General features: G+C 44.9%; 1 protein-coding gene across 1 annotated transcript; it reads right to left on the minus strand.

Moving 5' to 3' along the window:
- Positions 1-1,894: 1,894 nt before the first annotated feature.
- LOC310780266 (ceramide-1-phosphate transfer protein-like) lies at positions 1,895-23,313 on the minus strand (the record flags this gene model as incomplete). The annotated part of the gene is made up of 6 exons (XM_083640827.1): positions 1,895-2,123; positions 5,159-5,355; positions 13,872-14,004; positions 16,305-16,486; positions 22,739-22,755; positions 23,217-23,313. 6 exons carry the CDS (start codon positions 23,311-23,313, stop codon positions 1,895-1,897), a joined length of 855 nt encoding a protein of 284 aa, XP_083496953.1.
- Positions 23,314-26,511: the final 3,198 nt, after the last annotated feature.

The following is a 26,511-nucleotide window of genomic DNA, read 5'->3' on the forward strand; positions in this document are numbered from 1 at the left end:
CTGAGAGGAAAAATCAGAGGTGCTGTAACTTTTAACAAGAATCACGAAAAGCCCCAAAACGCAAATTAAAAACGGATTTCATTGCGCGGTTTATCGCTAGTTAGACGAGGGAATGGCGTGGAGAAATCTCGCATTGTGTTACCCCAGAGCGGGGGGTTTGTCCTATTGTGCGGTGTGCTGCGGTAAACAAGCCTCGCCTCACTTTGCTCTTATCGATAGGTACAGACGGGGGGGGGGGATGCAATGACGTATCTACACCAGTATGCAGCCGGCGATAACGAGTCTCGCGTCACTAGTCTCTCCTAACATAGTTAGACACGCTGCCATAGAGATACATGCAGAAAAATAATTTAATTTCTAGTTCGCCACTGAATTACCAAATTGATATAACTTTCAACCATTTTGAGCAACGTTGTTTCCATACATGCCACCAGCGTTGGCTAGTTGTTGATATTTATAAAGATATTGCCCCTCTCAAATAAATTATTTTTGAGGCAGTAGGCAAACTGTAATGGCGTCGATTTCTGAAAAAAAATCTTGACTTGAACACAGCCAAAGAGTCTAGTATAGACAAGAGATATGTCATTTCTTGGTTTTTTCCATAGGTATTTTCAAATCACTGTTCTGATACATATCTAGGGGGTAAGTCCTCCTTTAAACTAGAACAAGAGTAGCCTATGCACCAGTGGAGATTCTCGGTGGAAAATACCTTTTCACCGTTCTTCTGAGATGATGTGGATTTGACTGGATCCAACACTGATTGGCGGAAAGACTGGATTTGGCGACTGATTGGCTGAAGGAGATGTCTGTCAAGGCAAGTACTCCCGCCCACTAAAATCACTGTGGAAGGATTGGAGTCCAGACTGATACGTAGAGTGAAACAGAATGTGAGGCTATCAGCAGAGCTAATAACATTGATATCAGTAATGATTTGAATAGCAATAGATCAGACATAGACAGATGGGGTTGTATATTGTGTTTTAATTCCATAGATTTTTTATTTATGTATGCATGTTTTTGTGTGTGTATGTCTGTGTCTTTCTCAAAGCAGGTCCAACAAGTCTGTAGGGTAGATTGTGTGTATCCCATGGATGTATAGAAAATGGCCTCCCACTCATTTGAACATAAGCTGTTCACCAGCACTTTTCTTCCTGGTTTTACTTCCGCGATGTGCGGCCCACAGCCATGCGCAATAGTGTCTGCTTCAACAGAGTTACAGAGAGAGGGAGCTCCAGAAAATGAAGAAAAATAATGATATAAAATGTTATATTTAAAACAGGAGTGTTTGATTTCGAGTAGTCTCGCATGCCAGACTTCCCTCCCTGCCGAGAGAGAAGTCTAGCTGAATGGAAACAGGCTGCTGGTATAAGCGCTGTTATTGGGGGCCACCTTTTTAGTCGCCAGCGGAAGTAAATCCCTTTCTGCTCCCTGCAAGCTCTGCCATTGGCTCCGACCCGCTCTGACTGGCTGGCTGCGATTTCCTTTGGATTTCCTTTCCGCTCCCTCAGTGTCCATGACGAATCTGTTGGTCTCAAATGCCTCATCAACAATGCTAGCTCGCTGAAAATGATTGTAGGGAGAGCGTCTGGCAAGCAAGACTAGGTTAAACCAAACAAAGTATTATTTTCCTCTGCAATTCCAGAATGGAGATCAGCACCGCCAGACTCCCCTCCCGGAAGGGAGCGAAGCGAGACTAGATTTTGAGTGACACCCAGAAAAAAATCCTTGAGTAGGCCTATTACAGCTGCTTCTTTCCCCATTTATGTGTATGGGAATTGGGAAAAAGTATTTTTGGGCTGCAGGGTGTCACGTGACTTGCAATACAGAGCTTGGCCACCATGTCGAATTTGCTTCAAGGCTGAGAGCTGACGCTGCGGGGCTGGCGTGTCCGTTATCATGGCAGTTCCAGCATGCCGTGTTGGTCCAGGATGTGTTGTGTGTGTGTGTGTACCAGCGACAGCGCCTGGATGAGAGTGTGCAGGATGGGCGTGGCCTCCTGCTCGCTGCTCACACACACCAGCCGCAGGAAGAACTTCCTGTCTGGGAGAGCCAGGAACACCAGCTCAGCCGCCTGCCGCAGCACCCAGGGGTGGTGAGGTGCCAACGCTACCATATAGGCCTCTCTGGGGAGGGGGGGGGGACATAAAGAGAGAGAGGGGTTAGTAGTGTTAATATTTCACACGTGTTGCAAAAAAAAAAGTTTTCTGATGGATCATTGTGGCTGCCACCTGAACCCATAGGTTACACACAGTTCGTTCAGTGACAAAGTCCACATGTGTTGTTAACTTTAAAGACTATGATCATTTGTTTTAGAATAGAATGCAACATTATATTGTCCTGCCAAGGCAGGGAAATTGTTTTCGGTCTCCGCAGATTAGCCTGGTAAAAAAAACTGAAAACTAGACCTACACTGAAAAACAAAAAATAAAAGGAAATGAAATGTTTTATGGTCACTCATGATTGGTTGGCTTGGTTCCAGCCTTAAAACTGGTTATATAAGGATTATTTTGTCTATCTATGGAGAAAATCAATGGGTAATTCTCTTCCAGACGGGGGGCTGAGAAAAATGGGCGGTCAATATTGAGCTCTTTTGTCAGCCGGTCAGACAGCACAGATGGCAGAGTAGGTGGGGATGGAAAGGTACGGATAATAGGTCAGATAAGAAACGGACAGCTTTAATAACAATGCTTGCTCTAACAACAATTGCTCTGATGTTCTGATTTTTGCTTAAACTATTTTTTCCCCAATATTTTATTTCGCAATTTTCAGAACACCAACACATAAAAAACAAACAGACAAACGGCTACGCCGTTTCAAGTGCGATCGGGCTGAAACTTTCAGGGGGTGTAAAGGGAATTTTTTATTTTTTTATTAGGCCAATTAGCAAATGATGTAATGTCATCAGTGATGATATAAAAAGTGATGTCATAAGGGCCGCACACACACACACACACACACACACACACACACACACACACACACACACACACACACACACACACACACACACACACACACACACACACACAAGGAGGCATTGTGACAAGACTGTTCAGGCATGTCACACACACACACAAGGAGGCATTGTGACAAGACTGATCAGTGATGTCATAGTGACATCAGTGATGATGGAGCCAGATCTTCGATGTGATGTCATCAGTGACAATGTCATCAGTGATGTAAGATGAGTAATCAATGATGAGTCAGGAAACTGTCTGTTTCAGCCTTTGTCCCACTGATGATGTCATAGACATTGTACAGTCTTATAACATAACTGATGACATCATCAGTGATATCACTCAAAGCAACAGCCTGTGTTTCAAGGCTATGACATCACTAATGATGTCACTTATGATGTCACAATGGAATTGATGTCTTTGTGATTTTATATAATATATAAATATATATATATCTTCTATTTATAGAAGAATCATCACTTCATGGGCCAGGGGAGCTATACTGACCCCAAGGCCAGAACAGCTGCTGGGACAGGCGAGGACGAGCTACGGGCGAGGCCGCGCAGCTATAAAAGCACAAATAAGCACACCTATAAACCATGGAGATATAAGCTCCAAACAGCTCGCAAAATGCTCGGGGAAGGTGCCGCACCTCCTTGTTTAGTCTGTGCTGACTCCACTGTGCTGAGCTGATCCCTCTGAGAACATCTTAGTGATGCTACTGGCTGGGCTGCTGCGAACTGAGCTATGTTATTGGCTGGGCGCCACACACCCCTACGTGGGACTCTGAACATGCCCACAACCAGAAGAGTCCCGACCAGCCAAAATGACCAGCATGAAAATACAAGCAGGCAGCAGCGTCTACATATGAACCCACTGTCACACTATGGTCCAGCAGTGATGGTTTTGAGGGGAAACCTTTGTATAAGTCTATATAATATATTTTTGTAATGAAATTGTTGCATAGTATTGCTTTAAGGAGGCTTTTGATGACTTGGCACAGGTCGAAGTCAGCAGTCATGTCCAGTAGCTTCTTGACCATTGTGCGTTGCTGAACAGTGTCGAGCTGCTCCAGTTATTAGTTTGCATCAATAAAAACACATCTCGTGCCGTCAGCCATTTTGCACAATGCTGTGTGTGTGTGTGTGTGTGTGTGTGTGCGTGTGTGTGTGTGTGTGTCTCTTTAGTGTTGTCACGATACCAAGATTTTACCCTACGATACTATACCAGCCAAAAGTATCACGATACCGGGTAGTATCACGATACCACGGAGGAAACTATATATTTTTTGTTTTATGAATGTGCATTGTATTTACCTCCACAAATAATAATGCATGGTGACCTTAGGTACAAATACAATGGTTTCACAGTATCTCAGGCACCTCTAAAATGTGTGCTTGTAAAATATCTATATCTATCTATCTATCTATCTATCTATCTATCTATCTATCTATCTATCTATCTATCTATCTATCTATCTATCTATCTATCAGCAGATATTTTAAAATAACACAGATAGATAGATAGATAGATAGATAGATAGATAGATAGATAGATAGATTGATTGATTGATTGATTGATTGATTGATTGATTAAGGCTGGACAGTGTGTGCTGTGTTTATACTATTGTACTTTTATAGCCTACTATTATTATACTTCTCTAACCATCTGTTGCATTGCACACTGTGCACAGCTTAAAAAACACTTGTTTTCTCTCAGAAGTGATACAATTTATGCGTTCATGTGTGTCTGTCAGCAGAGTCAGAGATAGGCTGAGCTACAAGTACTAGCGACCTGTATGCTAATGGATAGCAGCTTGCACTCCACATCTAACGTTATATTTTCCATATTGCCGTGTTGTTGCTTCCAGAGGAGCTGCATAGAAACAAACACAAACACACACACACACACACACACACACACACACACACACACACACACACACACACACACACACACATGTGTTGTTGCTTCCAGAAGAGAGTGCGCTAATGTCAATATAGGATTATGAATGCAGAAACCAATGAATTTGGGAACAGAGGTAAAGCATTGGCACCATCATTCCACGGTAGTATAGTGTCTCACGGTAGTAGCGTCGTTTAAAGCAGCTGGTAGGCATCGTGACGTTTAGGCACCGCGGTAGACAGTAGGAACCCATAAACTGTGCAACAATAGTGTGTATAAGAATGTGTGTCTGTCACCTGCTTAACTCTCCAGGTGTTTTGTAGCGTCCGTCTGCGTCTGGTCCTTCTGCCAGACCCGCCATCATCAGCTTCAGCCACAGGAGGGAGCGGTGCAGCCTCAGTAGTGTCCTGCAACCTGATTGGGTGGGACGGGAGAAGTCGACCACGCCCGCTTTTAGCTCCGCCTTCACCATGGAACGAACTGAATGATAGGCCTGGGGAGAGACGGAGAGAGAAGACGGTACGTAAAAACCATAGACCGTATAATATGGATGCAGCCAACATAACGTCATTGGTTTGTGGTCTTATTTTGAATTTTGGCTGTCGCCATCTTTTTTTCTTCTTCTTTTTTGTAGCCAGAAACAGCTAGCACCAGACCAGGGATTTCCTACAGAGCCACAGTGCTGCCTGCTATTGGTCTGCTTCATCGTTTCTATTTCACTCTAAAGGGTCAATTATCCTCAACATTAAATATGGAGATGGACGGATCCTTCTGTCCGTACTCTGCATTCATTCCGTGTGTAACTCTGCACGTTTTCTCGAAGCTTACGGATATGGATGAAACGGAGCAGTACCACACACACACATTTGACTCTCTACTGCCCACTAGTGGATGTATTGCGTAAGATGATGCCATAATTTACCAAATGAACATCATGCTGTATTGAAACTAGCGATTGAGACCATCAACTCATTAGGAAAGTGTTTACTGAGGTCATAAATCAAGTGGGAAGTAGGGTCATTTTCCCATTGACTTCCATACAGTCAGACTTATATTTCCAGCCAGTGGAATCGTCGCCTGCTGCCCATTAGAAAGAATGCAGGTTTAAGGCACTTCTGCATTGCCTTCATTTTTCACAAACGGCACTACCACCTATGTAAAAATGAAATAAAAAATGTGTTAATTAGTTCTGTTTGTTTGGCATTTCCCAACCCCAGACTGCCAAGTCCAAGTCTACTTGTGTCTTGGTGGAGAATGTTCTTCCCAGAATAGAACAAACTTATTAGCAATGTGAGTGCAGAGAGCATCCTCACAGTGTGAGGCTGTGATGCGCAGTGTAACAGTAGAAATGGTGGAAATCTGAGCTAAGGTTTAGATTTGCCCAGAACATTTCTACCAGATGAGCCGGGAATTAAAAATCCAATCATGATGAGGCAACTTGGCTAAAATCAGAGCAGGTAAAGTGACAGAGAAAGACTAAATCAGACCATTTCGTGTTAGAACAGAACTTAGAGGTCAACGTGTACTGAATGGTTTATTGATGTGGTGTTACGGTTTTATTGCATTATTTTTCTTTTAAAACATTAAACTTGTCGTTATCGGTTAAATGAAGGCTTTGCCGATTTTCAACCCGCTTTGTATGATTATAATGTCAGTAATTACGCAGATGGGCAGCCTTTACCTTGTCTTCATGTTTTCCTGCACTTTATTCCAGCTCTTCTGTGTCAAGAGTTACGCATCATTCTGGACATTCTAGATGCGGAAGTGAACATGTTGCTCCAGGGCGGCTTCGACGGCACCTGTTATTGTTTCTTTTTATGTATGCGGACATCCACAGAGAATCACATCGAGAGCCTTAAAGTCCCTGGAAACCAAAATCCACAAAAACGTTCTAACTATGTTATTTAGGGTCTTATGTTAGTAATTTTGTGCCTCCGAAATTATTATACATTATTTTCAACCCAAAGCCTTAAAATCGCCACTTTTCTACAAGATTCTACAAAGTACTTCCTCATTGAAGACAGCAGTGCGCGAGGTGCTAAAACGCAGGAGCTTATGACGTCATAAGCTCTATATAACCTTTGTACACGCACGCAATCCCACCCACCTATGGCAAGTCCGTTCTTTGCCCCCAATGACAGCGCTCCCTCGCTGTCCGTCTCCCTCCCTGTGTGCCTCTGCCAAGCGCTGTGCTTGTGAGATTAGCAAGGTGTCGGGTTTCAGCCATGCGCTCCTCTCTCTCTCTCTCTCTCTCTCTCTCTCTCTCTCTCTCTCTCTCTCTCTCTCTCTCTCTCTCACTCAGGCAAAGAACGGACAGAGATCTCTTCCAAGCCGCGGAGCAACACACACACACACACACACGCACACACACACACACACACACACACACACACACACACACACACACACACACACACACACACACGGTGTGTGCACTCATCTCTCTTTCTCCGTTTCCCTCCCCCCTCTCTCTCGCGCTCTCCGAGAGACAGAAATTTCCCTGCTGTAGATGGGACACGCCCACACATTCCGCGGGAAAAATACACTCTAAAAAATAATGAAATCTCATGAGTTTTGCCATGGCTGTCAAACCTAAATTTATATACTTTGCGACGTTCATCATCGTTCAAATTTGGCTGGTGGCTTATTAACATAGGGTCCTGTGATGTGATTAACTCAAAATGCTAAATAATAAAGAAATATTTCTGGTTTCCAGGGACTTTAATGAGCCATGACCCAGTTAATGACCCATACCATCTGCGGGGGCAGAGTTCCTGCAGGCAGTCAAATTACTCAATGCATAAAACATATAGAGAAGGTAAGCACTGTGATCTGCTTCATATTACCGAGATTATAATGATATACAAATCGGCAAAGCCTTCCTTTAAAGGCCCATTCCGTCGGTTCTGGCGAGAAATAAATGTGCACAAAGTGTTTTTTATTGGCAATGAGTGAATGCGCCTTGACGTAACTTAAAAATGGCGACCAGGGGCGTTTCTCTCCGACCAGCCGTTCAGAAGATACATGGAAATACCTCAGTTTCGAAGGGGTTAGCATTTCCCGCCACAGCTAGAGGATGTGACGTCTGCGCGCGTTCATGAGTTTGCCTCTTGTCCTAGACGGCTAACAGGAAATGGCTAAAGTAGCTTTTAACGTTACGTTCGTCGCTAGCTGCTAGCAAAAGGAAACAACACAGACTCCAGAAAAAGTCCACACTAAATAAATAAATAAATATTTATCTAATGAAGCCCGTCTGGCCAGACAGCAGCAATGTGACCGACATCGGGGGGAAACTAGAGTCAGGACTGTGTTTTGAGTTCATGAAGGAAACTTGCTTGTAGCTACTGTAATGTGGTTTTGACCAGATAACGTTAGCTGCTTGCTAATGGATTTTCAAGATTCAAGATCTTTACTGTCACTCCGTAGTACAAGTATCTGACCACCTGGTCAGAAACTCTGCTAACATTACCGTCTTGTGTGAAGTAATGCAACCCTAACGTTACTACCGTTATGCTTATGGTCATGGAACATTATTGTTTGACTGCATTTAGCTGCGGTGGTGAGTGCCTATTAGAACCATAACGTTAGCTTGATGCTATACGCTAATAGATTTACCTATATTTATAGAAATTACCACCAGCCCCACTAATAACGTTACTGTCTTGTGTTGATAATGAATCTAACAGTCGGAAATATGCCTACTGTCTGTTATGCTTACGGTACATTGTTTGACTGTTCAGTTTGGTCAACTCCAGGCATTACACGGTACCGTACATACAGGGGGAGCAGGCTATTTCCTGGCTTGTGCTAACATGAGTATCCACTTCCCCGCAACCAGCAGGCTCTGGCTGCAGTGGGACTGCACATAGTTAACGTTAGCTTGATGCTAATCGCGGCTAACTAATATTAACACATTAAGTGCCAGAGACGGACTAATTCGTCTTACATAATCCAGCGCTTAAGTGCCAAGGACGGACTAACTCGTCTTACATAAAGATTTTTTTTTTTTGACAGTGGGACATCAATCAACCCCTTTTACATCTTCGAGATAAGTATTTGCAGCAAGAGCATGTGTGTAATCTATTTTACCGACCACTAAGTGGCGACAGAGACCGAGAGAAGTCACAGCCACGGGACCCAAAAGCCACAAAAGCAGCCGCCTCGCCCGGACACACACACACAGAACGGACAGAGATCCCTTCCCCCCAGAGCCGCGCAGCAACGCGCGAACACACACACACACACACACACACACACACACACACACACACACACACACACACACACACACACCGCGGAAGCAAGCCATTCAAGGAAATGGCGACGCGATTTTACAGTAATCCATATCCATTTCAGACTCGTCTTGCCCGACAGGCAAGCAGGCAGGCAGGCACGCAGACAGACAGGCAGGCAGCACAACGCGCTTCTGACACGCCCGCTGAAGCCAGGAGGAAGGAGGAGAAGACACACGGAGGGAGGAGTTTGAATGAGAGGGGTGTTTCCTGTTGTTATGGAGGAAATTACTGTTCAAAACTATTGTTTAGAATGTCTGACGGTCTTACTGATGCCAAAAATGAATGGTTAAAGTGACTGTTTCACAAAAAGCCATTTATCTCTGAATAAATTTCCAGACGCTGAAACCATGCTGTACTCAACGGCTAATATCTACATAACTACTAACTCTGCAAACTAACTCTTTTAGACAGAGAAAGCACACATTCTATTAGTTATTTTTAGATGATTGATGTTCATGAATTCTTAACAGAAAATAATCCTCGGCTGTTCTAAAATGAGCCAGAATCGTCAAAAACACCCCTGGCACAACTTACCTACAGGAATGAAAACATGGCTGGCACCCAATGTGTTAATTTACATTTATAGAAATTACCACCAGCCCCACTAATAACGTTACCATCTTGTGTGGATAATGAATTTAACAGTCCTAAATATGCCTAACGTTACTGTTATGCTTATGAAACATTGTTTGATTGTTCAGTTTGGTCAACTCCAGGCATTACACGGTACCGTACATACAGGGGGAGCAGGCTATTTCCTGGCTTGTGCTAACATGAGTATCGACTTCCCCGCAGCCAACGCAAGCCAAAACACGGCCAAACATGCCACAATAACGTCCCCTAATTCATCCAGAATCCTTCCTGGGCATCTCGAGGCTGATCTGACCGATAAATTGTCCAGGTTGCCGTTTTCAAGTGACTTTTATGAGTTAACGTTACAAAGCAACCAACAGCTCTGCTGTTGCCAGGCAACTGCTTGTGCGCGTGCGAGTATGGTGCCCGCGCGTCAGCTCGTTCACACGCTGCCTGCAGTTACACTAACGGCCACCGGCGTCAGTAATAGTGAGTATTGACGGATTGGGCCTTTAAAGTCTTTAAACATAACTTGTCTGAGATGACAGGTTGAGAGGCGGGTCATAGTAGCATGTCGATGATTTTATTTGACAATTCTGGGCACTGGATTGGGCTTTGGCCAATCCTGGCGCGTTCCGCCCCCAAATCGAGTGGTATTCAGCGTGTTGTGGCCATGTGGTGCTCTCCTCGGGAAGAGCCTGGTGACGCGAGCTACGCGAGTAGAGCCACAGCAGGCAGCCAGCTGCCTTTTGTGTGGTGCGGAGCGGAGAGTGCAGCCCGCCGGCCTGGAATCTCCGAGGGGCCAGGGTCTGAATTCGGCCTCAACAATGTTAACTCACGTCATCCTGGAATTTTTATTTAACCTTTATTTATACAGGGAAGAGCCCTTGAGAGCAAGCGCTCATTTTCAAGGGAGCCCTGTTACAGTGAGAACATTTACAATAGTTACAATATTACAGACAACTTACAAATACAAATATTACACTATATTGAAAACATTCAAGATTCCAGATAGAAATAAACAAAATAGAAAAACAAGGTAAGAGCAAATCAAATAAAACAAGAGCATTCATTGTGCAGAGTACCGTCAAGAAGCACTCTGAAGGATTCCAGGGGAATCAGCTGATTCAATTTCAGAATGTTTTGCAACAAATTCCATTTATCAGCAGCATAATAAGAAAAGGCACTCTTTCCTAGTTCAGTCCTTGCTCGTGGAACAGACAACCTGATATGTGAATGCGATCGGGTTTGATAATTTGTGTTTACTTGACTAATGAGTGAGGACATGTACAGGGGGAGTTTCCCAATCAGGGCTTTATAAATGAATAAAAGACAGTGTTGCTCCCTTCGAGCTGTCAGAGAGGGCCAGCCTACCTTTTCATATAAAATACATCTGTGAGTAAGAAATCTATCACCCGTTATAAAGCGCAAGGCGCTATGATACACCGCATCATGCGGCTTCAGGATGGATGGAGCAGCATGCATATAAATAATATCCCCATAATCAAAAACAGACAATATTAGTGACTGAACAATGAACTTTCTAACACAGGGTGCAAGACAGGACTCATTTCTATAAAGAAAACCAATTTTTCTCCTCAGTTTCTTTGTGAGATGTTCCACATGGATCTGGAAGGACAGTTTGGTGTCCAGCCAAATGCAGAGATATTTATATGAACCAACGGTTTCGATTTGTGCGCCTTGCTGAGTGCAAATACAGAGACCATTGTCTATAATTATTATGGGACCGTGAAAATAACATTGATTTTGTTTTGTCTGAGTTCAAGACCAGTTTGAGGTCAAAAAGTGCCTGTTGAAAGGAGTCAAAAGCAGTTTGCAGACTTTCAACCGCCTGGGCGGGGGTGTTTCCGAAACAATATATGATTGTATCGTCTGCATAATAATGGACGTTATAAAGTGCAGAGGAGGGTAGAATGTAATTTATATATAAAGTAAACAATTCTGGGCCTGAGATGGATCCCTGTGGAACACCTTTATTGATTATGAGAGAGCTAGATTTATGACCACTTGCCACTACAGCTTGCTTTCTTCCGGATAGATAGTTTGAAAACCAGTTTACAGTAAGGTCATCAAGACCAATATGGGATAGTTTCATTAATAAAATATCATGATCCACTGTGTCGAACGCCTTTGAGAGATCAACAAAGAGAGCAGCACAGTGTTGTTGACTGTCAATACCATTCAGTATGTTGTTTAAAACAAGCGATGTAGCTGTTACTGTGTCCTGGCCTAAACCCAGATTGTTGAGGTTGAAGAATATTATAATTTCTAGATAAGCTCGCAGCTGTTCATTTGCTAAGCTTTCAAGGACTTTAGCTAAGCAAGATAGTTTAGAGATGGGTCGATAATTATTCAAGTCAGTCGGGTCGCCCCCTTTAAAAAGAGGAACTACCTGGGCGGTCTTCCAAACAGAGGGGATTTCACCTGAGATAAATGTTAAATTAAATATATGTGCAAGCGAAGGAGCAATTAGGTGCGCACTGAGGCGTAAAAGAAATGGTTCGATGTCGCCTTCACCTTTTGACTTTGAAGTGTTAAGCTGTGAAAGTGCCTTAAAAACATCATAATCACTAACCATGCTGAAAGAAAATCTCTCCCTAAAGGGAGGATAGGGGTTCACAAAGTTAACATTCACCGAGTTATGAATGTGACCATTGGCGTTTAGATTTGACAGCCGATCAAAGAGATGACCAGATACCACAAAATGTTCATTAAAAGCATCACACATCTCGGCTTTATCAGAAATAATGTTGTTCTCCACACGAATCTGAGGAGGGAGAGCAGAAGTGGACTTGGCCTTCAGGGAGTTTATTGTTTTCCAGAAACTAGTTGTATTTCAATGTGCATTTTTAAGGGAATTTAAATAAAAATCTGATTTGGCTTTCCTTATGGTACTAATACAATTGTTTCGTAGCTTCCTGAACTGCGACCAGTCAACTGGACTACCCGAGGATCTCGCTTTCGACCATGCAGAGTCTCTGCGTCGAAGCGCTTTGGTGATGTTATCAGAGAACCATGGACTAGAGCGGTTTTTTACTCTGAATCTTTTATGGTGCATGCTTCTCAGTGATAAAGTTGAAAATGTGAGAAAAATTGTTAGCAGCTAATTCTGGGTCTGGGATCAACCTTAATTTATCTAAGTCAGAGTAAAATAGTTCATGTAAAAAAGCTTGTTCAATAAAATCTTTAAAACTACGTTTCCTAATAATATGACCCTTGGATTTGCTCGCCTTGGAAACTCTGACACATGCAATAGGGCAGTGGTCACTAAAGCCTTGAGCAAATACCCCACTATGGGGGTATTTGCAAGGTCTATTTGTTAAAATAATGTCGATCAAAGTTAAATTGGATGGGTTTGGATGGGACCATACAGGTTTGTGGTGTGAGGTAACAGTAGATTGCTTTTGAGAAAGTTGTGACGGTGTTGTGCCAAGCTGCCTCTCCCCACCCTGGCCGGCCCCAAACACCCAGGGCACCGACCCGTAGTGTCCGGCCAGTACAGTAACCTCTTTCCCTGCAATTGCACGCATGCAAGACCAGCTTCTCCACAGCGTGGATAGTGTGACCGCAGTCAATGGCTTAACCAGAGTGGACAATGCTGACACAGGCTATTGAAATAGGCTAGAAGTAAAATCTCACACATTCCTACCCTATTAAAGAAACAAATATTTTTAGATGTGTAGGCCTATGTTATAGCCTATATGAACGAAACGTCTAATTACAGTAAGCGCACGCTTTAGCGGCGGCCCTCTCTCTCTTCCCTCTCTCGTTCTCTCTCCCCCCCTCTCTGTCTCGCTCTGTCTCTCTCTCTCACCCTCTCTCTTTTCTCCAGAAGCTGGTGACATGATGGCGGTGACGCTGTGGCTTATAAGGGGAGTGATCTCACTTTGTGAATCCTGTTATGGACATAAACACAACTATGGAGGTTTGCGCTGAGATGACGTGAAGCGCAGCGGGCCGACACGCCCACAATTAGGGCTTTGTGTGGCGCTATTCCAGTGCAAAACGGACGCTAACGCAAAATTACCGCCATTGGGAAGATAGAGCCCTAAGTGTGTGACTGCTGAGGACTCCGACAATCTGTATTATATGAAACTCTTTGTCAAAATTGTCATCTCACCCCACTTTGCAGTCCGGACGGTTTCCCATGAGCCTCCCTGCTGTGCTTGAGTGACAGCTCCTGTATCATGGCAACCTTGTCCCTAACCTTCTGAGAGAAGAAACTGATGATCGTCCCGAGAGACTCCATAAACCTGGAGAGAGAAGCAGAGAGAGAGGTGGAGAGAGAGAGAGAGAACAGAAGATTTTTTTTTTGTAGAAGAAATTCACTTGTGAGTAGTGTTGGGTATCAATACTTGATACCTTTAAGGTATCGACCAAAATAAACCAGTAGGCTACCAAGTAGTATTGAAACGTTAGGGTTGTCCTACAACCCGGGTTTTACGAGTGAGAACGAGGATTCTCACATATGCTAAAGCCCGCCTAGCGGCGCTGAACTGAATGCCTTTCTTTTTTACCTCTGAAAAAGACCTTTAAAACCACCCAGGCGCCCCTCAAGGCATCCTGGCAAACCTCAGCCTGTGATTGGCACAGCCGCCCGCAACCGCCCACATGTCTGATACATGACCTGCGCAGACCGGCTGAGGCTAGTCACTCCAAGCATTCAGCCTCGCCCCGAGCAGAGCAAGGGCAGCAAGGCTAATCTGTGAGAATCTTCGTTCTCACTCGTAAAACCTGGGTTGTAGGACAACCCTAACGTTTTACTTTGTTTCGAACTTCGGATTCTCACATATGCTGACCATCCAACCATCCTTGCTGCAAGGACGCACTTTATGCAACCCAGAGACCCATGGATGGCCATGCGGGGCACATGACCAGAGGTCATGGCAACCCAAACCTCACAGCGAGTGACTGCAAGGCACTAACGCCTGGAAGCTGATAAGACAGCTTTCCCCGCGGCAGAGTAGGCCAAGGCAATGGCCTCCACTATCCAGTGCGACAAACGCTCTTTGGACAGGGCCTTGCCCATGGCACATGCCCCAAAGCAAACCAAGAGCTGGTTAGAGGTGCGCATGCACGCGTCCTGTCCACATAGGCCAGGAGCGCCCGCACAGGGCACAGCGTCTGCAACCGCCGCTCCTCCGTCGACAAAAGGCTACCAAGTCTATGACCATAGACCTGAAGCTAGCATTGATATTTTTAGAGGGCAATCAAGTCACCAACCCTCTTACCGGAAGACAGGGCTAAGAGCAACGCAGTCTTCAGGGATAGGTGTTTCAAATCGATGGTATCGACGGGCTTGAAGGGAGGATCAGAGAGCCCCTCCAGCACTGTGACCAAGTCCCATTTTGGAAAAATGATCCACGTCGGCGGGTGTAACCTGCGAACACCCTTCATGAATCGAGAGATCAGGAAGAGGCTCCCTACCGTCCTGCCATCAACTTCCGTGTGACAGTGTGACTTCCGTGTCGCAGCCACGTAAACCTTGAGGGACTGAGGGGACAGGCCCGCATCGTGCAGGCTCTGGAGAAAACAGAGAATGGGTTCAACACCACAATACACTGGATCTACACCCCTTTCCGTGCACCAGCGCACAAAGGCTCGCCACTTATAAGCATACTGAGAGCGAGTAGAGGTCGCTCTAGCGCTCTGAATGGTTTGTATCACATTCAACGGCAAGCCCTGAGCTAGCAAGCGGTCCTGTTCAGGGACCAAGCTGCCAGCTTCCACCTGTGGGGGAAAGGGTGGAGTATCTCCCCCTCCGCCTGTGACAGGAGGTCCCGTCGGCGTGGCAGTATCCATGGCGACCCCTGTGCCAGGGAGATCAGGTCCGCGAACCAGATCTGCGTCGGCCACAGCGGCGCTACCAGCGTGAGCTGCAGGCCCTGTTCCCTCACCCTGTCCAGCACCTGTGGGATCAGCAGGATGGAGGGAAACACATAGAGGCCCTCTTTTGGCCAATCGTGCGCCAGAGCGTCGTGCCCTAGAGGGGGGCTGTCCTCGTGGATGGAGAACCACAGGGGACAATGCGGCACTTCTGTGTCAGAATGACACAAAACGCGTCATTCTGACACAGAAGTGAACAGATGTTCTGCTCGAGGGCGGCTGTTCCAACTACAGATTGTTTTTATTTTTATGAGCCAAAGCAGCTGACGGGGGCGGAGTTTCTGCAGGCAGACGAACAGGGATTTCTCAATTCAGAAAACATATAGAGAAGGACTGTCCATCGATCTGCTTATATGACCGAGATTATAATCATACAAAGCAGGTTGAAAATCTGCAAAGCTTTCCTTTAACTCTAGTCTACTGGTATTGGCACTGGTATCGTCATTTTTTGTGTGATATCCAGCCCTAACATGTGACTCAAAACATGTGGTATGTTTAGATGTGTGTGTGTATGTACTTGATGAGTTGCTCCCAGCTCTGTAGATAGGGCTCCAGCAGAACATGTGGTATGTTTAGATGTGTGTGTGTATGTACTTGATGAGTTGCTCCCAGCTCTGTAGGGCTCCAGCAGAACATGTGGTATGTTTAGATGTGTGTGTGTATGTACTTGATGAGTTGCTCCCAGCTCTGTAGATAGGGCTCCAGCAGAACGTCGTTGTCGGCTCCCAGGCTGGACCTCAGACACAGCAGCAGAGCCTGGGCCTGGAACGACTGACCCGGACACTCCGGGATGAGGGGCGGGGTTGTGGAGGGCCACGCCCACTCCTCGGGAACCAATGACTGCTCAGGCTAAGAGAGAGACATTGATTGAGAGAATTGAAAAGACCACCGACCTTTCCTTTCACCCTATAGACTGGAGAAAGTATGCGTGTTGTGTGTGTGTGTGTGTGTGTGTGTGTGTGTGTGTGTGTGAGTGTGTGGATCTTACCGTGTGGTGGTAAAAACTCAGACAAGGATGCAAGGAGTTCTCACAGTCTCTCATTCGACCCTGAGCTGGAGAGAGAGAGAGAGAGAGAGAGAGAGAGAGATTTGTCATCTCTTTCCATATTTCTGTGATAATGTTGACGTGATGTTTGGTTTGCTGTGAAACATTAACCTTCTAACCACTGCATGTGTGACTAGTTACAGAAAAACATTAACCTTCTAACCACTGCATGTGTGACTAGTTACAGAAAAACATTAACCTTCTAACCACTGCATGTGTGACTAGTTACAGAAAAACATTAACCTTCTAACCACTGCATGTGTGACTAGTTACAGAAAAACATTAACCTTCTAACCACTGCATGTGTGACGAGTTACAGAAAAACATTAACCTTCTAACCACTGCATGTGTGACGAGTTACAGAAAAACATTAACCTTCTAACCACGTACTGCATTTGTGACGAGTTACAGAAAAACGGGGTGGAAGGGATGGTCAAGATCAACAGAGTTAGAACAGACAAGAAGATCTGCTTGTCTCACCATGCTTTGCTGCTGGCCTGAGAACGACAGGTGATCCAGGAAAGGTGGATATTTTATGGAAATATGTGCTGCAGTGCTTAGTGTGTTGAATGTATGCCAAATTGAACAGTCTCTCCTAACGATTCCTAATTAGCCCTTTCTTGTTCTATCAGGCATGTATCGTTGCCGACAAGGAAGGCAACATTAAACTGACTTTTAAACTTTTTTGAATGGAGTTTGGCGTAGAATGTAAGTGCAACGGAATAGAGGACTAAAAGTCGTGGTATGTTCAGCAGTATTTTGTAATGACTGATTTGGTAGTTATGCTACCAAATCACGCTATGTTTAGAAAAGTGGCACAGGACGAGAAATAGCTTGTTTTTTTATGCCTCTACCGGCGATAGCCAGGCCGGAGGCATGGCCTTGACGGAATCTCTTCAAATTTGCCTCAAACGTCGGCTTGGACTCAAGGATGAACTGATTAGAATTTGGTGGTCAAAGGTCAAAGTTCAAGGTCACTGTGACCCCACGAACACCATTTCCTAGTTCGTTAACGCGATATATCAGGAACACTTGGACGGAATTTCTTCCAATTTGGCTCAAACGTCGGCTTGCACGCAATGATGAACTGATTACATTTTGGTGGTCAAAGGTCAAGTTGACTGTGACCTCTCGAACAACATTTTCAAGCTTGTTAACACCATATCTCAGGAACCCCTTGATGGAACCCCTTGATGGAACGAACCTGGCTCAAATCTCACAACCCCACCGACCTCACAGCCTACCACCTCATCCTCTCCAATTTCACTGCTGCAGTATCTCAGGCTAAAACCTCCTTCTTCACCTCGCTAATCCAGTCTTCCGCCTCCAACCCCAGCAAACTGTTCTCCATTTTCTCTTCCCGCCTCGATCCCCCCTCCCCTCCTCCTCCCTCCTCCCTTTCTGCCGACGACTTTTCAATCTTCTTCACCAAAAAGATCCAAGACATCAGTTCATCCTTCCCGCCCACAGTCTTTGCTATCATCAATCCAATCTCTCCACCCCCTATTTCCTGTCTCTCTTCCTTCTCTCCCCTCTCCTCCGAAGAAGTTCTGAAGCTCATATCATCAAACCGTGCCACCTCCTGCCCTCTTGACCCCATCCCTTCCTCCCTGCTTCAATCCATCTCCCCTGACATCTCCCCCTTTCTCACTTCCCTCATTAATTCCTCTCTATCCTCTGGTGTCTTTGCGACTGCACTTAAGACTGCACGGGTGAAACCCCTACTGAAAAAACCATCCCTTGAACCCACTGTCATTCAGAACTACCGTCCCGTCTCTCTCTTGTCATTCATTTCCAAAACACTCGAACGTGCAGGATCAACTTTCCATTCATCTCTCCCATAACAACCTATCTCATCCTCTCCAATCTGGCTTCAAACCCGCCCACTCCACTGAAACTGCTCTCCTCTCTGTCACTCAGGCTCTTCATTCCATCAAAGCTGCATCCCTCTCAGTTCTCATACTTCTCGACTTATCTGCTGCATTCGATACCGTCAATCACCAAATTCTCCTCGCTACTCTCTCCGACCTGGGTATCACTGGCTCTGCACTCTCTTGGTTCTCTTCCTATCTTTCCCACCGCTCCTATCAGGTCTCCTGGAGAGGATCCCTTTCGACCCCCTGCACTCTTTCCATGGGTGTCCCTCAGGGTTCTGTCCTTGGTCCTTTTCTCTTCCTTCTCTACATGACTTCACTCCGCCAAGTCATCACATCCCATGGTTTTTCATACCACTCATATGCTGACGACACCCAGCTGTTCCTTTCCTTCCCCCCCTCTGACACTCAAGTTGAATCACGGATCTCGGCTTGCCTCATAGACATTGGCACTTGGATGTCCAACCATCAGCTCAAACTCAACATTGCAAAAATTGAGCTTCTCCTTTTCCCTGGCAAAGACTGTCCTGTAACCGAGCTCTCCATCTCCCTCAACAACACTACTGTCCTTCCCTCACAAACAGCCAGAACAACCAACTGTCCTTCACTACCCACATGGCAGCAATAGCCTGGTCCTGCAGATTCGCCCTTTTCAATATTCGCAAAATCCGCCCATTCCTCTCCAGACAAGCAGCTCAACCTCTCACCCAGTCACTCATCCTGTCGCGTCTGGACTATTGCAATGTTCTACTGGCCGGTCTCCCTGTTTCTGATGTTCAACCACTCCAACTTATTCAAAATGCTGCAGCCCGCCTTGTCTTCAACCTTCCAAAATTCTCTCACATCACCCCCCTCTTTCATGAACTTCACTGGCTTCCCATCATTGCAAGGGTCAAATTCAAAACACTAGTTCTGGCCTACTCAGCAGTTCACCACACAGCCCCACCATACCTACAACCCATGGTCAGTTTCCAGATCCCTCACCGCACACTCCGACCCTCCACTAGCTCAGGACGCCTTGCCCCTCCCCCCCTACGTGGTTTTAACAGCTCCCGATCACGACTTTTTCCCCAGCTTGCACCAAAATGGTGGAACGAGCTCCCCTCTACAATAAGAACGGCCGAATCACTACCCAAAAAACAGTTAAAAATCCATCTTTTTAGACTTCATGTTGCCCCCCTGTAAACCCTCTCTAGCTCCTATGCACTTTGATTCTTATGCACTTTTATCTCTTCTCTTTTCTATCTTGCTATCCTCCTATTCTTCTTATCCGCACCTCTATTGTCTGTAAATATGTTTTAATTTAATTGCTGTTTATACATTTGTTTGCTTAAAACTTTTATTTATTTTTTCTTATTGCTGTACTGTGTTATAACCAGTGTTGGGAACGTTACTTTAAAAAAGTAATTAGTTATAGTTACTCACTACTTGTTCCAAAAAGTAACTGAGTTAGTAACTGAATTACTCTATAATAAAAGTAACTAGTTACCAGGGAAAGTAACTATTTGCATTATCTCCACCTTGAAAATGCCAAATTTTCATGGATTGCTGCAAACCTGAGGGTACCCTCACGGGCCCCTCGGGCCGACCAAAACGGGCCGAGGCCGGGCTTGTTTTTTATTTATTTTTAATTAATAGGTCCGGGGTCGGGCCGTTTCAATAATTCAATTAAATAATGTTGTATTACGCCACGTTCACACACACGCCTAGAGCGATGCTTAAAGCAACGCCTAAGCAACGGCTAAAATTTAGGCGTCCTTGTTAACAGACGAGAGCGTTCACACATACCGCTGCCACGCTGTGCTGAAGCCATGCTCGCGCTGTGCCTATGCTGCGCTGCATTTATCGTTTAGGCGTCTGTTCTATTTTTCAGCTCTAGGCGCGCTGAACTGTCAAGCTGGCTGTTGTTTCTGGTGGACTTGGGCCATATTTTCTACCGAGTTTGCTCAAAAGGGAGGGTGGAGCGCGAATTAACGAGTGCATAGTAGGAGCAGGGCCGTAGCCAGGGTTCCGAAATAGGGGAGGTCCAGCAAGGGGAGGCGGAAAAAAAATTGAGGTTTTTTTCCCCCCTTTTTAAGCCATATTTAGAGTAATATATCATTTTAAATCAACATTAGGATTATACTGTTGTGATGTCATTATTCAGCATTTGAAGCTCAATTTGGGCCGTTTGAAGCCCAATTTGGGCCGTTTGAAGCCAGATTTGGGCCGTTTGAAGCCCTATTTGGGTCGTTTAAAGCCAGATTTGGGCCGTTTGAAGCCTGATTTGGGCCGTTTGAAGCCCAATTTGGGCCAAGTCCAATTTTACAATGAGATGCACCCACTTTAAACCTGAATAAAGTAATAAAACCACTAGTAAACCAGTAGGCGGCGCCTGGCCTGCTGTTCAGTGAGTGGCCTGGCCTGGCCTGCAAAAAAAAAAAAAAAAAAAAAAAAATTTTTTTTTTTTTTTTTTTGGCAGGCTGAAATATTAGGGGAGGTCCGGACCTCCCCGTCCTCATAGCTAGCTACGGCCCTGAGTAGGAGAGCTGTCCTTCATGTGTTCCTCTATTAACGTCTTTTCTGTCAGATGTATATATACCCCCCCTGTCTCAATGCATGTATCACTCATGGTGTTGATGACTCATAGTCACATGATTACCCGAGGGAAAATAACAATTACAGCGGGCCAAGAAATAGACAGACATCCTCACTTGCACATTACAATAAAAAAGAGGACTCACCCATGCTATAAATCAGATCTGAAAAGTGTAAAAAAAACGCTGCTCATGTGTTCAGCGTAGCGCAGAGCGTGGCGTCCTGTGTGAACGAAAAGGCGCCAGGCGTGCATGAAGCAATGCCTATATGCGTAGGCATAGGCGTAGGCATAGGCGTAGGCATAGGCGTAGGCGTGTGTGTGAACCGGCCGTTAGCGTACTCGCTTGATTTTACACAGCGGGGCACAGTCAGACAAAGAGGAGGAGTGCACAGACACTCCCCCAGCCACACACAGACCCTGTCCGTCCATGTACAGCGAGCGGACAGCTCCCGAACACAGAGAGAGAAAGAGAGAGTCAGAGAGACAGACAGAGAGAGGCTGCGCAGGACGGCCGCGCGGCGACGCAGCACGCGGAACAGAGAGGGAGAGAGATGTGTCATTATATCGTAATATTGGTTCGGGCCTCGCAACGGGCTGGATCGGGCACGGGTCTGCATGTCACGGGCCGGGGAGGGCTCGGGCCGAAATTTCAGCCCCGCGCAGCTCTCTACTCCGGACTCGCCATTTCTGCTGCTTCCTCGAATCTGTTTGGTGTGTCTGTGTGTGTGTGTGTGTGTGTGTGTGTGTCGCCCGTGTCCTGACTCCTGGCTCGTGTGTAACACTGGCTCCGATTGGCTACCATGAAACACATGACTCTGCCTTAGCCAATCATAATCGTTTATCTCGTTATAACCCACCCGGTCTCCTCACTTGACAACACTAGTGTAGGCTACGGGTAGTTTACTCATTTCATAGTAACGCACCGCATTTAGCGTTCAGTAACGATAACGGCGTTGTAACGACAGAAACAGTAATTAGTTAGATTACCCCGTTACTGAAAAAATAACGGCGTTACCTAACGCCATTCTTTTAAACAGCGTTATTCCAAACACTGGTTATAACCTGGTTGTATGTCGCTTTGGATAAAGGCGTCTGCCAAATATCAATTAAGTAAAGTATGGAAGTTCATCAAATGTGCCTCAAACCTCCACTTGGACTCAAGGATGAACTGATTAGATTTAGGTGGTTAAAGGTTAGAGTTTAAGGTCACTGTGACCTCACAAACCTCATTTCCAAGCTCTTTAACGTGATATCTCAGGAACGACTTGACAGAAATCTTTCCAATTTGGCTCAAACGTCGACTTGGACTCAAGGATGAACTGATTACATTTCGGTGGTCAAAGGTCAAGGTCACTGTGACCTGCCATTTTTAAGCTTGGTCACACCATATCTCAGCAACACCTTGATGGAATTTCTTTGAATTTGGCTCAAACGTCAAAGTCTGGACAGACATGGATGTCTCACTTGTTGGCGGAGGCACATATCCGCGGTGCGGTCGTTCTAGTTTAAACTCTGAAACAATCCCATTCACAACACATCGATGTCAGACGCACGAACAACTCAATGTCGAGTATAAGGAGATGCAGCCCACATACAGTACATACCCAGTCATCACCATCGTCTGGAGACAAAGATGTCTCAGGGAACCAAAAACAAGATGTCTTGAGACATTTTGAGACTTAAACTGAAGATGTCTCAAGACGTGCACTTTCTTTTCTTCAGGCACGACTGCAGCCGTGTCTTGAGACATAAGAGCCAGACGTCTTAAGATGTAGGTAGGGCAAGTCATGTAAAGTTGTTTGGTGTACTGGCATAATTGCAGTGTGAAAGCAAACCTAACCGGACCAAATGTATATATACAATGTAACAAAACATTCACCTAGGTTCAGATTTTCAGTTGTGAAAATAACAGCCTACAAATAGTTGGGAAAAAAGGGTTAAAATAACTATATATACCGAAGTTACCCTTTAAATTGTGATCATGAGAAAATAGTTTGATAATAAGATAATGAGATAATTAGTCGTGGCAACGGGACAGGAGATAAGTTCCATTTGAACTGGACAGTAACGGAGGAAACTCACGTAGCCAGTAGGAGCTGAGGAAGAGGAAGAGGGTCAAAGCCAACATGGCTGACAGCAGCAGGTAGCGAACCAGCACCCTCCCTCTGTGGAAAACCATTGTGACCACCACAATCACTCACACACACAAACAAACAAGCAAACAAACAAACAAACAAAAAACAAACAAACAAACACACACACACACACACACACACACACACACACACACACACACACACACACACACACACACACACACACACACACACACACCACTTGGACTAACACACACTTTCCACAACTCCTCACTGAGACCTCTCACTCTCTCTCCCCCTCTCTAACTTTAAAATAATACTAACACACACACAGAGACACACACACTGCCACTAATTTCAAACAAACACCTTGCATTTTTCATTCTCTCTCATGCTCTGTCGCTCTCTTTGACATGAACACGAACACACACACACGCACACACACCCACACACACACAATCTCTGAATGGATACATAGTCCACTCTTATCTTTTCCAGCTCTAACTCTTCCTCTTTCTCTCTTCGCAGCACTGCTTCTTCTCTTCTTTTAAAACGTCTTCATGTTCAGCTGTGTCCTCTCTCACTGGGGGTTAAAGGTAACACGCCCACTCATTGCTGAGAATTTAACACACACACACACACACACACACACACACACAAACACAAACACACTTGTTGTAGGCCCCGCCTCGGGATAAACTTTACACTTTACCTTTGATCTGGAGGTGCTTATCTCTCTCTCTCTCTCTCTCTCTCTCACACACACACACACACACACACACACACACACACACACACACACACACACACACACACACACACACACACACACATGCACTGTATGTTTTTCCCCATGCCATACTGTACAGTAGGCCTACATTACCCATACTGCCACAGTGTTTTTCAGTCTGTGTTGGATGTGATACCTGATTTAATTGGAGATAGCTGCTGATTCTGTTGAGCAAAATATAAAGTGAACTCTCTGACACACGTGTGTTATATTCGTGGTCGCAACAGGGTCTGTAAGCTATGATATTTACTACATGCATGTGGTCTGTCTCTTTAACAGCTTTCATAAAATGCTCTGAGCCACCAATTGTTATAGTGGGGAGAAGATGATCAGTAATATTTCTAATGGAGGTGACTCAGCAAGCAGCACTGTGATTTAGATATAAGGTGATTACATGGGTCCACACCTTCGAATCTGCCCTTCGAGTTGACTTTTGGCTGCTTCTCATTATGGCATCGCAATATGCAACAGCAATTTCTTCGGTTGACGAAATGATTAACCAATAAGCACAGAGGGGGACTAATGATTAGCCAATCAGCATCAATAAACAGCACAGCGGGCTGAACGAATACCGTTGTCAAGCAGTTGTTACACTACTGTAAGTGCGCCGAGGAGTAATAACAGCAATTGGTGGCGGCCATTGGTTAAAGTTAAAGTCCCAACGATTGTCACACACCTGAGTGTGTGAAATTTGTTCTCCGCATTTGACCCATCCCCTGGGGGAGCGGTGAGCAGCAGCATGCGCCGCGCTCGGGAATCATTTGGTGATCTAACCCCCCAATTCCAACCCTTTGATGCTGAGTGCCAAGCAGGGAGGCAAATGGGTCCCATTTTTATAGTCTTTGGTATGACTCGGCCGGGGATCGAACTCACAACCTCCCAGTCTCAGGGCGGACACTCAAACCACAAGGCCACTGAGCTGGTGAGAGAGACGCTGCTATCAAGGCTGTTTTAAATCAATTAAAAGTAACAGTAACCCTTTATTTTACAGGTCCCTAACTACAGTACATACAGTATGAAGTACATAATATGAACTATCGTATTTGTAATTACATTGTTCATAATAGAGAGGCAAATTGCCCACCTACTTCCTGCTTCAGCACTGTACCAGAGATTTTCATCCGCCATTTATTTTCCCATAGACATTTCGTAAAATGCTTATAAAAATAGTTTTACATGTTCAAACCAAACGGTTCAGATATATTTAGAAACAGGAGAGATCGCATACCATTTCACTCAGACCAAAACGTAACAAAATTGCTGATTTAAAGAAAATATGTTTTCAATGTAGTGTTTTTAAGTTTGAAGTGAAATCTTCTATGGTCTCTTCCGATTCTAAATATAGCTGAACCATTTGGTTTGATGAAGTAAAAATATTTTTATAAGCATTTTACGAAATGTCGATGGGAAAATAAAGGGCGGATAAAAATCTCTCATACAGTGCTCAAGCAGGAAGTAGGCGGTCACTTTGCCTCTCTATTACAAATAGTTTGTAACTACATATGTAACTACATTAACTATTTTTATACCATGGTCTGAGTGAATACTCGATTCTGATTGGCTGCAAGGTGTCCATTAAAAAGTGATATTGTACAGTGATAATGGACACCTAGCTAAATGGTCTGTTCACCATTCATATCAATGCGCCATAATTTCAACAGTGTTATCAAGAGAGCAGTTTGAGTTTTTTAACCCCGTTAAGGGTTAATAAGGTACTTTTGCAACTTGAGAAAAAAATTGAGTCGGTCAAAGTAACTATTTAAATCACCCCTGTGTGCTCAGTTTATCAAAAATAACTCTTATTTACAATTTTGATTTTCGTTTCGGAGATTTTTAACCTCGCGTCACCAGGCTCTTCTCGGCGACAAGATTTCCCTCGGCTCGTGCAGAGAGAGAGAGAGAGAGAGAGAGAGAGAGAGAGAGAGAGAGAGAGAGAGAGAGAGAGAGAGAGAGAGAGAGAGAGAGAGAGAGAGAGAGAGAGAGAGAGAGAGATGCATTTCACCACATACAGCACACGCAGTGCGAGCCCCCGCTGCACTGTTTGACTTCCTGAAACTCTTCGCTCTTAAATGTTAATATACTTGGCCAATACGTATCTATCATACAAAATAAAGCAAGCAGCCAAACGGTAATGTCTTCATTTAATGTAGAACGCAAAACATCGTTAAACCTGCATTCCTGTGATAAAGTTAACGTTTGAGTCGGCTTTAAAACGGAGGGTGGTGCAGGTGGGAGGGACTATTTTATTTCGTGGAAGACTGATTTACAGTATGAATAACAGACATTTAGCCATTTAGATTGCTTTATTTATTACACATGGAAATATAAATGACTGGTCTTATTGTTTTGTTGGCAAGTGACCATGGTATAAGCGGGTTAATGCACTTCGAGGTGTACATTATCACTTTTTAAGGGACTTCGCGGAGGCAAACCATCCTCGGCTTCGCCTCGGACGGTTCACGCCTCCGCGTCGTCCCTTAAAAAGTGATAA

The sequence above is a fragment of the Poromitra crassiceps genome (assembly GCF_964638095.1).
Source record: "Poromitra crassiceps genome assembly, chromosome: 7".
NCBI classification, from domain to species: Eukaryota; Metazoa; Chordata; class Actinopteri; order Beryciformes; family Melamphaidae; genus Poromitra; species Poromitra crassiceps.